At 44.8% G+C, this 14,250-nt stretch overlaps 1 protein-coding gene across 2 annotated transcripts in view; it reads right to left on the bottom strand.

Moving 5' to 3' along the window:
* The window catches only part of LOC140427843 (E3 ubiquitin-protein ligase DZIP3-like), a 231,092-nt gene that overhangs the window by 38,301 nt on the left and 178,541 nt on the right, over positions 1-14,250 (bottom strand). For both annotated transcript variants that reach the window (XM_072513611.1, XM_072513610.1), the window contains exons 19-21: positions 11,937-12,040; positions 8,494-8,584; positions 5,677-5,784 (exon numbers count right to left, since the gene is read on the bottom strand). In XM_072513611.1, coding sequence (XP_072369712.1) covers positions 5,677-5,784; positions 8,494-8,584; positions 11,937-12,040 — 303 coding nt within the window. The remainder of the gene's footprint in view (positions 1-5,676; positions 5,785-8,493; positions 8,585-11,936; positions 12,041-14,250) is intronic.

Here is a 14,250-nt window from a genome sequence, read left to right as displayed (position 1 = left end):
GGACATATTTAAATAGATCCCCACCACGTCTTCGACTATGACGCTCTGTCTCATTATCCTCATCCATCTCCTCCAACAGTACGTGTCCCTTTGCGTCTGCCAATTTTAACTGATTTTCATGTTTCAGAGCCATTTTCCGAAGTTCAAACTCTCTCTCTTTTTCCCTTTCCTCTCTATCTCTTTCTTTGTTTCTTTCTTCTCTCTCCTTTTCTTTTTCCTCTCTATCTCTTTCTCTTTCCGCGCTCTCTCTTTTGTATTCAAGCCGCTTTAATTCTTTCTCATGTTCCATTTGTTTAATTTCCAACTGAATTTTTTGCCATTTCCCATGAGTCAAACTCTATCTCAGGCAACTTTAAAAGCTTAACCACCGTCATAATTACCTCATCTTTTCGCATTTTGTCAGGTAATGTAAACTGCAATGTTTTTGCCAGACCCAACAGTCTGCTTTTCGTCTCTGTCCGTAAAGTACTGCGTGTGACAGTCTCCACCCCTAAAACCTCTGATCCTCTGAAAGAGCCATTGTCCACAACACACTCCCCACTTAAACTAAACTACCACACCGGAAAAGCAACAATCCTTCACTGTCTTTAAGTTCACAAAAGCCAATCCAATAGATAGACTTTTATCCCCCTCGAGCCCCCAGTTGTTATGGGCGAGGCGTTTTCAGAACCCCAAAATGTATCATGGAGTTTAACCAACCTCACCCTTTAATGTATTTGTTGCTTTTCCTAGCACACGGCTTGTTCCCTCGGAGTGGGATTACAATTATGGACACGTGGGTTTTTAAACACAAAACAATGTTTATTCCATGAACTCAACTTAACATCTTAAATAAACATTGGATCTCTTAACACTCTTACTTAAAAGATAACTCAGAAAATATTCCCCATGTGTGCGTGGGTTTCCTCCGGGTGCTCCGGTTTCCTCCCACAGTCCAAAGATGTGCAGGTTAGGTGGATTGGCCATGCTAAATTGCCCTTCGTGTCCAAATTGCCCTTCGTGTTAGGTGGGTTACTGGGTTATGGGGATAGGGTGGCGGTGTGGGCTTGGGTAGGGTGCTCTTTCCAAGCGCCGGTGCAGACTCGATGGGCCGAATGGCCTCCTTCTGCACTGTAAATTCTATGATAACTCAGAAAATATTACAACAGTAATAATTCCTCAAAATGTTCCTTCAAACTTCCAAGAGACTTAACACCTTTAAACAGAATCACATCAGGTTAAAGGCTTTACTATTATGAGTTTAAATCACCCAAATGATCCAGAGATAGTCTTTCATGGCAGAGATTACAGCAAATCCAGCTCAGTGCAAACACAGACACCACCCAAGCTCTTTTCCTCCAAACTGCAGCTCTGTTGAAACACACAGACACACACAAGCTGCTTTTTCAAACTGCAGCTCTCTGGAAACACAGCCACAACAACGAACAAAGAAATGTACAGCACAGGAACAGGCCCTTCGGCCCTCCAAGCCCGTGCCGACCATGCTGCCCGACTAAACTACAATCTTCTACACTTCCTGGGTCCGTATCCCTCTATTCCCATCCTATTCATGTAAAATGACAACACACCAGCTCTTTTTCAAACTCAAACTTCAAAATGGCTGACCTAAAACCCAGCTCCACCCACACTCTGATATCACTGCGTTTTCTTAAAGGTACACTGCGTAAACATCCATTTCTTAAAGGCACTCTCACATGACAAGATATATATAATATATATATATTCATGATATAGATGATAATGTGGGGGGAATAAGTAAGTAACTTTGCAGTCATCACCAAGATTGGTAGGGTGATTAACAGTGAAGAAGAGGGTTGTGGGGTTAGAGGAAGATATAAATGGGTTGGTTAGATGGGCAGAGGAGTGCATATCGTGTTTAATCCTGATAAGTGTGAGGTGATGCACTTTGGAAGAAGAAACAGGTCAAGGGAGTATGAAATGAATGGTAGAACACTAGGAAACTCAGAGGAACAGATGGATATTGGGGTACTTGTTCACAGATTCCTGAAGGCGGCAGAGTACGTGAATAGGGTAGTTGAGAAGACATATGGGAAACTTGCCTTTGTCAGTCGCAGCATAGAATATAAGAGCAAGGTTATTTTGGAGCTGTACACAACATTGGTTAGGCCACTGTATGCAGTTCTGGTCACCTCACTATAGGAAGGATGAAGGTTGTGATTGTGCTGGAGGGGTTGGATGAGATTCACCAGGATGTTGCATGGGATGGAGCATCGGAGTTATAAGGAGAGACTGGATATGCTTGGATTGTTTTCTTTAGAGCAAAGAAGGCTGAGGGGGGATTTGATTGAGGTGTATAAGATTACGAGAGGTATGGACAAGGTAAATAGGAAGGAGCTGTTCCCCTTGGTTCAGAGGTCAATCACAAGGGGGCATAGTTTTAGGGTGAGGCGAAGGAGATTCTGAGGGGAATTAAGAAAAAGAAATCACTGAGGAGGGTGGTGAGAATCTGGAATGCACTGCCTGGGAAGTTAGTGGAGACTGGAAACCGTATAACTTTAAAAAGCATTTGGATGAGCGCTTGAAACACCATCACATTCAAGAATATGGGACAAGTGCTGCTAAGTGGGATTAGTGTGAGATAAGGGGTAGTTAGTGTTGGTGCAGACTCGATGCGTCAAAGGGCCTTTTATGCTCTGTACGATTATATGACTCTAATAGATCTAAACGATGAATCACAGAATCTTTACGTGCAGAAAGAGGCTATTTGACCTATTGAATCTGCACTGGCTCTCTGAAAGAGCATTCCATCTAGTCCCCATTCCCCTGCTTTATCCCCATAGCCTTGCACATTCTTTATTTTCAGAGAGCAACCCAATTCCCTTTTGAATATCACAATTAAACCTGCCTCCACCACCCTCTCACGAAGTTTGTTCCAGACTCCAACCATCCTCTTGGTAAATATATATTTTCCTCACATAATTTTCACAATTATTTTGAATCTGTGCCCTCTAGTTCTTGATGTTCTCTTGAGTAGGAACAGTTTCTCACTATTTATCCTTAGGATCTTGAATACCTCTATCCAAGCTACATTCAGCCTTCCTTTCACCAAGAAAACAGTTCCAACCTCTCCAATCTATCCTCATAGCTACAGTTCTTTATTCCTGGAATCATTCTTGTGAATCTCCTGTGGACTCTCTCCAATGCCTTCACATCATTCCCAAGTATGGGAATTAACACCTTACTCCTGCACTTAATGCCCCTAAAAATAGATTGTAATAGATCAAAATAAATCCTAAATATGAGATGTCAATGCAGCTTGTTAGGAAAGTGCACTAACTGTGTGATGCTGAATCATACATGCCATGCATATCCCAATTTTTACTTCACACTTGTGCTCAGCGAGGATGTCAGGTGGGCAGTACAATGGGCCTTAACTGTTGTGGACCAAATAGAAGAAAAATGTCAAAGATGTGTGGGTGGGGTGTGCATGTGTGTCTGAAAGCCCCTGGGTTTCAATAGCCTGAAAAATATTTAAACAGTAAGATACCAGTTTTCCACTTAGTCATCCAGCAACAGCATGATCAACCATCTTTAGGAAAGGGGAGTAGGTTGAACGTAAACTCTAGAGGAATTCGGATTACATTGTTTTTAGGTTATTTCCAAACCCGATGGTATTTTCATCCATGTAGCAATGTTGGAGCTCTCCAAATATAGTAAGATATTATATTTGAAATGTAGTTAATACATTTTCTCCAGTTTCTTTTTATCCAATCAGAATTGCTACCTACCTTAAAACACACATTTATACCCATCAAATCAATCATGTCAGAGCTCCATGTCCAATTTTAGAGTTTCTGATTTAGAAAATGCAGGTAAATCTTTAACTTGAGCTATTAAAAAAATAATTTCTCTACAAAATTAGTCACAATGAAAATGAACATTCCAGAATAGTTCTTGTATATTACTAACATTTCATGGCTTCCCTTCAGACCAAATATAATGGGATAAAATAGATGTAGATGTCTGGTTATATTGGTTCAAGGCAAACTCTGGGTGGCTTTCACGTGAATTCACATTGTATTAATACAAATGTTACCCACTGTCCTATTAGGGAGGGTGTTCCAAGGTTTTGCCCAGTGACAGGAAGGAAAAATTATATATTTCCAATTCAGGATGGTGAGTGACTTGGAGGGTAATAAGAGTCTAGTTTTATTCATATAGCATGTATGCATTTGCATTTGCATGTATCTAAGAGGCAAAAATATTAAAAGTGTCTTGACTGTGGGAACTCAGTCACTGTCTCATATACTGAATTAACCATTGTATTCCAGTGCATTCAGCACTAAGAACGTATTGTTCTCTGTCTAATCAACTAATCAACTAATCAGTTCTAGTAAGGTCTCTGCCAAGCTGTGAAACATAGCAAAGTGTGAGAAACATATCCAGTAATTTTCCTAAGACTGCACACGCAGACGCTAAGCTAGTTTAGATAGGCACCATTCAATCTTAAGTATATGTCCAATGCTTGATGAACAAATCATCTTCTAAGTAACAGACATTCATTTGAACAAACCAGGAGGTCTCTGTTGAGAATTAGAAGCCAATGAAAGTAAATGAGGGGCTAAACCAGAAATAAGAATACCCTTAAAAATAGAACCTCGTGACTGAGGTCTTTGTTCCTGAATTCTTGAATCATCTATCTGTTTGTTTGTGTTAAAGTGATTTCCTTTTGTGCTTTATGCTTTTTGTCATGTGCTTGACTTTTTAATGTATTGTTTGATATTTTGTTTCTCAGTTCTTATTCAAGTGTATTCAAGTGAGTAATTAACAATCGTATTTAAAGTTGTAATTATCGTAGTGAGTAATTAAAGTCATATTTTTGACACCTCCCACCAACTGGATTGCCGATTCATATTAGAAGGTAAAATAATAGTCCCTACAGAGGGGAACTTCCAGGTAGTGGTGTTCCCATATATCGGCTGTCCTTGTCCTTCCAGATGGTAATGGTCATGGGTTTGAAAGGTGCTGCCTAAGGTAGAGGTTGCAGGTTTGGAAGATGCAGTGGTGAGTTTCTGCAGGGCATCTTGTAGGTGGTACAGACTACTGCTACTATGCACGGTGGTGGAGGGAGTGAATGTTTGCAAAGGGGTGCTAATCAAGTGGGCTGCTTCGTCTGGATGATGTACAGCTTCTTGAGTGTTGCTGGAACTGCACTCTTTGAAGCAAGTGGGGAGTATTCCATCACACTCCTAACTTGCGCCTTGTTGTTGTGGTGGACAGGCTTTGGGGAGGGGAGGTGCTCTCTGCAGGATTCCTGGCCTTTGACCTGCTCTTCTAGCCACAGTAATGATATGGCTAGTCCAGTTCAGGTTCTGGTCAATGGTAATTCCCAGGATGTTGATAGTGAGGGATTCAGTGATGGTAATGCTACCGAATGTCAAGGGACGATGGTCTGATTCTCTCTTGTTGGAGATGGGCGTTCCCTGGCACTTGTGCGCCCATTTGTATGACTATTATTTCTTCCGTTTCTTAAGAGCTAAATAGAAACTCCAACACATTTTCCCATCTCTCTTGTCCATGTTTTCGTGTTCTCATGTTTCCCAACACCACAAATTGAATTTGTCGTCTATTTCTAGTTTGTTTCCATCATAACTGCAATTAAATTAAGTATCCACTTATCCAGATTCTACTGCGCAGAGAAAACAAACTACTTACCAGAACCCGTAAAGCGAGCTGGGTTGGTGGTTCAGGATTGCTGAGCGCAGGAAGATTTCTCAGTTTAGCTCCATTTTTGATCAGATAGATATGCTTATTGAAGTTTGTCTAAATGGTGAAAGGAAATCAGTTAGCAATCACTTTGTATCATTTTCTTCTTTTGAAACTAACTTGCTTCAAATTCCAAATCATCATGAGTAGTATCTGCACTGTTTAGTGTGTACTTAGTCTTACAGTCCAGGAAGGTTTCAAATTGAATCCTGGTTTGTATTGAGTTAACTATCTGATCCCTGTTCATGTTAGTGAGAGGAATACCAGCATTAATTATATTGTCCTGAAGATAGGAAGAATAAAATAAGCCAAGTTGGAAGGGGATTGGACTAGTTCTATTAAATAAATATGGATTGGGTATTGCCAATGCGTAACAATGTAAGAAATAGAAGCAGGAAGTGTAGGCTTCATGGCCCCTTCAGCCTGCTCTGTCATTCAATAAGATCATGGATCTTCTACCACAACTTCACATTTCCATCCTATTCTCATATCCCTTGATTCCCACGTGTCCAAAAATCTATCAATCTCACACTTGAAAACATGAACTGACTGAGCACCCACAGTCCTCTGGGATAGAGAATTCCAAAGGTTCGCAAACCTCTCAAGTGAAGAAATTTCTATTCAACCGTCTGAAATGGACAACTCGTAGTTCTATACACTCTAGCCATGGCAATTAGCCTCTTAGCATCTATCTGGTTATGCCTAAGAATTATATACATTTCAATGAGATCAGCACGGCAGCACAAGTGGATAGCACTGTGACTTCACAGCGCCAGGGTCCCAGGTTCGATTCTCCGCTGGGTCACTGTCTGTGCGGAGTCTGCACGTTCTCCCCGTGTCTGCGTGGGTTTCCTCCGGGTGCTCCGGTTTCCTTCCACAGTCCAAAGACGTGCAGGTTAGGTGGACTGGCCATGCTAAATTACCCTTAGTGTCTAAAAAGGTTATGAGGGATTATTGGGTTACGGGGATAAGGTGGAAGTGAGGGCTTAAGTGGGTCGGTGCTGACTCGATGGGCCGAATGGCCTCCTTGTGCACTGTATGTTCTATGTTCTATCACATTCTTTTTTTAAAAAACAAACTTGACTCTGTAGGCCCATTCTACTGACTATCTTCTCATAGGACAACCTCTCATTACAAGAAATCAATCTAGTGATTCACTGCATTCACTATAAGGCTATGGTTCCTTAGGTAGCGAGACCAAAACTGTACAGAGTATTTCAGGCATGGTTTCACCAAAGAAATAATTGCAACAATTCCTTACTCTTACATTCGGACGTCCTTGCAATATAAGCTAGCATGCAATTCACTTTCCTAATTGCTTGCTGTACCTACAATGGTTACTTAAGTGCACAATTTAATTACATCATAATTTCCATCATATCCCTTTGTTAAATGCTTTAAAGGACTTGCTAGATACTAGATATTAGGAACTATGCTATTTGGTATGTATGCTAAGTATCAAAAGACAAAAAAAGACAACAAAATAGCTGGTGTTCATACTCTGTCAGGTTAGGAAAATTGTTTGATAATTTATTTACATGCGTAATAGCAAGGAACTGCTTTGATCTGAGGTCTTCAAATGAAGCCAACTTGGCTTCAAAGCAAGCCACAAATATATCTGAACAGCAGTCTTCACAGAATCACAGAACAAGACTATTCAACCCATTGTTCCGAAGTCGGCTCTTTGAAAGAGCTATTCAATTAGTCCCCTGTTCTCTCCTCATAGCCCTGCAATATTGTATTTTATAAATCTCAATTCTCCCACTGCACATCTACGTTGCAGAAACAGGAGAGGCTTTGTAGAGTGAAAATGCCCAGATTATATTCGTCAAAGACTCAGCCAGAAGATTCTGAAAGCAGAGAGAAGTTTAGCTTTTGGAATGGACTGAATGTGACAGGCAACTAAGGTGATCAAAAGTAATATGTGTAGCCGGATTCAAGACAAAAAACAGAGTCGGGATAAAGGGATGCCAGAAAGTGGCAAGTGGGATCTCACAAGGATCATTGTTGTGACCACTATTGCTCCCAATTTATATTAACAATTTAAACTTTGGAATCAAAAGCACAATTTCCAAATTTACAGATGACACCGAATTGGGAGGGACAGTCAATACGGAGGAGGGCTGCAGTAAATTACAAAAAAACATGAATAAACTTGTAGAATGGGCATATAATTGGCAAACATAGAATTACATAGAATTTACTGTGCAGAAGGAGGCAATTCGGCCCATCGAGTCTGCACCGGCTCTTGGAAAGAGCACCCTACCCAAGTCCACACCTCCACCCTATCCCCGTAACCCAGTAACCCCACCCAGCACTAAGGGCAATTTAGCTTGGCCAATCCACCTGACCTGCACATCTTTGGACTGTGGGAGGAAACCGGAGCACCCGGAGGAAACCCACGCAGACACGGGGAGAACGTGCAGACTCCGCACAGACAGTGACCCGAGCCGGGAATCGAACCTGGGACCCTGGAGCTGTGAAGCAATTGTGCTAACCACCATGCTACCATGCTGCCCTAGATACATATTTCAATACAGGTAAGTTAAGAGATGTGGGTCTGCTTATGCATCCTACTATTTGCTTAACATGAAACAGTGCAGAAAAATAAGTTTAAAAAAAACAAACAAGGATGACATTTGTAGGTATATTTCAAGGGCAGTTTGAATAGACTCAAGCTATTAATTTAGTTCAGATTTATTTTAAAAATTATAATACTTTCCTCAGAGGAAAGAAAGAGATGGTAAAATTTAGACAAGTTCATACCTTAGTGTATTCAATTTTGCTTCTGAGATCAACAGCAACAGCTTCCCACTTGTTTATAGCAGCCTGTATCTGTGATGGGTCAGCAATCTGCCTGCAATTTTAGAACACATGCCTGTTTTTCATATTTCTGACAATACAAGCAAACTTTGAGAAGGACATAAGTCTGCCGAAACATACAGATGGGTTAAGTGAGTGGACAGAAAGGTGGCAGATGTATAATATGGAGGAATGTGCAGCTATTCACTTTTGTAGGAAGAATAGAAAAACCGAATAACTTAAATGTTGAGAAACTATTAAATGGTATTCAGAGGGATTTTGGTGTCCTTGGACAAGAAATACAGAAAGATTTTAAAAATAAATTTAGGGTGCCCGATTCATTTTTATCCAATTAAGGGGGGCAATTTAGTGTGGCCAATCCACCTACCCTGCACATCTTTGGGTTGTGGGGGTGAAAACCAAGCAAACACAGGGAGAATGTGCAAACTCCACATGGACAGTGACCCAGACCGGGATCGAACCTGGGACCTCTATGCAGTGAGGCACCATTGTGCAACCGTGCTGCCCCAGAAATCCAGAAAGGTAACGTGAATGTTCAGCAAGCAATGAAGGAAAATAGTATGTTGACCTTTATTGCAAAAGGATTGGAGTAAAAAAGTAGAAATCTTGCTGCAATTGCACTGGACTTTGGTAAGACCACACTTGTGGAGTACTGTGTACTATTTTGGTCTCTGTACTCAAGCAAGGATATAATAATAATAATCTTTATTGTCACAAGTAGGCTTACATTAACACTGCAATGAAGTTACTGTGAAAAGCCTCTAGTTGCCACATTCCAGCGCCTGATCAGGTATACAGAGGGAGAACTCAGAATGTCCAAATTACCTAACAGCACATCTTTTGGGACTTGTGGGAGGAAACCGGAGCACCCGGAGAAAACCCATGCAGATACAGGGAGAACGTGCAGACTCCACACAGACAGTGACTCAAGCTGGGAATCGAACCTGGGACCCTGGAGCTGTGAAGCAACGGTGCTATCCAGTGCTGCCCACGGGGGTGCAACTAGATTGATTCCCAGGATCATAGAATTTACAGTGCAGAAGGAGGAGTTTCGGCCCATCGAGTCTGCACCGACTCTTGGAAAGAGCATCCTACCCAAGGTCAACACACCCACCCTAACCCCATAACCCAGTAACCCCACCCAACACTAAGGGCAATTTTGGACACTAAGGGCAATTTATCATGGCCAATCCACCTAACCTGCACAGCTGTGGACTGTGGGAGGAAACCGGAGCACCCGGAGGAAACCCACGCACACACGGGGAGGATGTGCAGACTTCGCACAGCCAGTGACCCAAGCCGGAATCGAACATGGGACCCTGGAGCTGTGAAGCAATTGTGCCATAATGCTACCGTGCTGCCCGGGATGAGAGGAGAGATTGTGAAGAGTGGGCTTATACTCAAAAGAGTGTTAAAGGATGAAAGGTGGTCTCATTGAAAATACAAGATTCTGAGAAAGCTCGACAGAGTAGATGATTGGAGGTTGTTTTCCATGGCTGGAGAGTCTAGGGGCTTGATCGTCCCAAAAGGGAACAAAGCTCCCGAGCGAGCGTGTAGAGCCACGTGTTTTCCGGCACTTGCAATGCCGAGAAACACACGGCTATTCAAGGCAACTCTCTTTGAACAAGGGGCCTGAATGGGGAACGCGCGCCGAGGACGCACATAGCATCGTTTTTTACAATGGGGAGCTCTGCTCACCGGAATTCCCTGTTTCTTACAATGGGAGCTCTGCTCGCCGGAATTCCCCACTGTAGCGAGAGATTGGGATGCCATTTGAAAATGGCGATCTCCGAGGCCTACAAAAAAAATCCCCGACCTCTCCCCAGCCGAACGCAACATGGGGACGTGCCAAGCTGGCATTGTTTGCAAGCGATTGGGCTGGGGTTGCCCGGCGACCCCCCTCTCCCCCATGCCGGGCAACCCCGGCCCGATCGCTTGCAAACAATGCCAGCTTGGCACCTCGGAGACCACCCCATGAGTGCCATTCCGTTTGTGAGGACCAGTACCAAACGGCACTTGCCCGAGGTGAAGGGATTGAATCCCAAAGCCTCAGGTACTTTGGGAATTTGCACAATAGAGTAAGGCTTACTGCCTCGCTCTAATATGCAGATTTGCCAAAAGCTGATCCCGCCCATTGTGAGCGGGATTCCCCTTGTAACGTCTCACAAAATTGCGTTAAATCTCATGAGGCATTGCGAGCCAGGTAGATCCCGGGAGCAGCGTGGCCGGAGGATCGTGCCCTAGAACGCTGGGGCAGTTCTAGAAGGGGCTGGCCGATTCAAACTGAGATAAAAATAAATTTCTTCACTCAGATGATTGTGAATCTTTGGAATTCGCTACTGCAGACAGATTTCAATGCTCAGTCATTTGAGTTTAACCAGGGCTGAGATCAGGGGCGAAATTCTCCCGAAACGGCGCGATGTCCGCCGACTGGCGCCCAGAACGGCGCCAATCAGACGGGCATCGCGCCGCCCCAAAGGTGCGGAATGCTCCGCATCTTTGGGGGCCGAGCCCCAACATTGAGGGGCTAGGCCGGCGCCGGAGGAATTTCTGCCCCGCCAGCTGGCGGAAACGGCCTTTGTTGCCCCGCCAGCTGGCGCGGAAATGACATCCCCGGGCGGCGCATGCGCGGGAGCTTCAGCGGCCGCTGACAGTTTCTCACGCATGCGCAGTGGAGGGAGGCTCTTCCGCCTCCGCCATGGTGGAGACTGTGGCGGAGGCGGAAGGGAAAGAGTGCCCCCACGGCACAGGCCCGCCCACGGATCGGTGGGCCCCGATTGCGGGCCAGGCCACCGTGGGGGCACCCCCCGGGGCCAGATCGCCCCGCGCCCCCGGCGGGGGGTCGGAGAATGACGCCCCAGTAGATATTTGGGTGCTAAGGGTGAGCAGGTGGGAAAGTGGAAATTGAGGCTCAGCCAAGATTATATTAAACGGCAGATCAGGTTCGAGTGGCCCTATGGATTACTCCTGCTCCTAGTTCATATGTTTTTACACAATATGCATCAGAAGTGCACTGAAAGGTATTTTGGAAAGGCAGAAAAAGAGCTGTTTGGGGTCCATGCCTGAAACAGACTCTACTTTCTGTAAATAAGAAAAAAATAGACATAGAGCTGTTTGTGGCTCCCTTCACAAAACTGGGCTGCCATGGATTGTTAAAAATAAACATGGTCTAGGTGCAGTGGTCATTAATGGAACCAAAAACAAAATGCTACTTCTGAGCAACCAAAATTTAAAAAATGATTGTCAGAAATTTGGAGAGTTAGGTTTTAAACTCTTGTCTGTTGCCTTTGGAATTTAATAAGGCACCGATTCATCTTGTTCATATATCATAAACTGCCCATAGATACGAGTCAAATAGTAGAATTAATTAAATCAAATGAATATACCTCCTTATCTTATCCCCGAGCATGCTCAGCTGATGTTCTGTCTCCAGCAAGGCATCCTCCAGGTTCCGGAGTAAGAAATCTCTGCGCATCTCCAGCAAATGACTCTGTCACAAAAACATAACCTCTTCAGCAAATATTCCTTCACTTCAACTTTCGTTCCAGTCTACCTTCACAAATAACATAACTATGAATCACAATTAGGCAGTGAATCAAGTGGACATTATTTGACTTGATAAATGTTAAAATAACCGAGAAAGCATTTCATGACTTCTAGTGGCGTCTATGAGATGAACGGTTGCACATAAGGTGGCTCTCACTTGGGGATTCAGTTTTTGGCCCTTTTTGCCCGTTTACTAGTTGTTGTTTGGGAAGGAAAGTGGTGTAATTTGTGAGTTTTGGTTCCCCCTCCGGCGTGTGATGTCTGGAGATTAAAACATGAGCAACAAGTCGAATAAGGGGTCCTAGTCTGACTTGGAAGGCATTCGTATTGCATGAGTGGAGAAAATAGCGGAGGCCCCTGTGTCGCTGTTGTCCTCTCAGTGGACAATTGAGACGCTGGTAGAATTCCTAATGGAGGAGTTTAAGAAACTGAGACAAGTAGTCTCTGATGATCTGTCGAAGGCGATTGAGGTGGTGGTGGCATCCATTCGGGCAACTTTGGACAGGGTGGAATCACGGCTGGAGGTACAGGGCTCGACGACTCAGAAGGTGGAGGAGATGGTCACATAGCATGGTGATAAGATTGCCTCGTTGGAGGCTGAGGTGGCGCTGTTGGCGGAGGGGCAGAAGATATTGAAGGCGACCTGCTGCGCTACGTGTCGAAGCCCCTGGCCAGCATGGGCAAGATAATGAAACTCCTGAGGGAACTTGGGAGCCTTCTCGGGATGCAAATTAAACCTGAGCAATAGCAAATCTTCTTGGTGAATGCTGGAGATGTGGGGGGAACACTGAGTGTCTTTAAGACAGAGATAGATAGGTTCTTGATTAATAAGGGGATCAGGGGTTATGGGGAGAAGGCAGCAGAATGGGGATGAGAAAATATCAGCCATGATTGAATGGCGGAGCAGACTCGATGGGCCGAGTGGCCTAATTCTGCTTCTGTTTCTTAAGGCCTTATGGGGTAGAAACAGAGCTGGGGATGCTGCCGTTCAAACTGGCCCAAACTAAGGTCAGGTACCTGGGAGATATAGATAGCTCCTGAATGGACACAGCTCCATAAGTGGAACCTGCCCAGCCTGGTGGAAGACGTGAAGAGCGATCTACAGAGATGAGATGTGCTCCCACTCTCCCTGGCGGGAAGTGTGCACACGATAAAAATGAACGTGCTGACAAGGCGCTCTTCTTATTCAGATCACGGCCGATCTTCATCCCCAAATCCTTCTTCACCAGGGTGGATAAACCGATTGTGGCATTTGTCTGGGCGGGAAAGAACCCTAGGATACGGAAAACCGTCCTAACAAAGAGGGCAACACATTGGGGGGGGGGGGGGGGGGCTTCGTTCTGGACAGTGAACACAGAGAGAATGTGGGGTGGTCGAGAGAGCCGGAGGCAGAATAGGTGCAGATGGAGTAGGCGCCTTGTACTGGAACGTCTCGCCAGGTGCTGGCCACCGCCTCACTCCCATTCCCCCCAATCAAGTACTCGAGGAGCCCGGTGGTAGTAGCCACACTCCGAACCTGGAACCAGTTCAGACACCACTCCAAATTGGGTGACATGTCTGTTGCTGCCTCCATCTGCAGGAAACACAATTTATCCCAGCGAAAATAGATGCCACCTTCAAAACGGGGAGAGAGGACGGAGAGATACTGACAGTAAGTGACATGTACGAGGACAGTAGAGTAGCGACCCTGGGGGAGCTAACAGGGAAACTCGAGCTCAGGTACTTGCACATGCGAGACATCCTCTGCAAGGAGACCATGACACACCCCGACACACCCTACTGGGCAGACTACTAGCGTCAGACTTGCTAGGGGACGGTAAATGTGGCGACATATACGGACGATTGTCAGAAGCGGTAAGGGCCCCACTGGATAAGATGCAAGAAAGATGGGAGGAGGAATTTGGCACGGAGATAGTGGGAGGGCTCTGGATCGAAGCTCTGCACAGGATCAAATCCACCTCATCATGTGCAGGGCTGAGCCTAATGCAGCTAACGATGGTGCACAGGGCACAACAAACCAGGGCACGGATGAGCGGGTTCTTCCTGGAGGTGGAGGATAAATACGACCGGTGTTAGGAGGGGTCCGGCCAATCACACGCACATGTTCTGATCCTGCCGCAAACTTATCGGGTTCTGGACTGCCTTCTTTGAGGC

The sequence above is a fragment of the Scyliorhinus torazame genome, chromosome 8 (assembly GCF_047496885.1).
Source record: "Scyliorhinus torazame isolate Kashiwa2021f chromosome 8, sScyTor2.1, whole genome shotgun sequence".
NCBI classification, from domain to species: Eukaryota; Metazoa; Chordata; class Chondrichthyes; order Carcharhiniformes; family Scyliorhinidae; genus Scyliorhinus; species Scyliorhinus torazame.
This window is presented reverse-complemented; position numbering and strand designations above follow the sequence as displayed.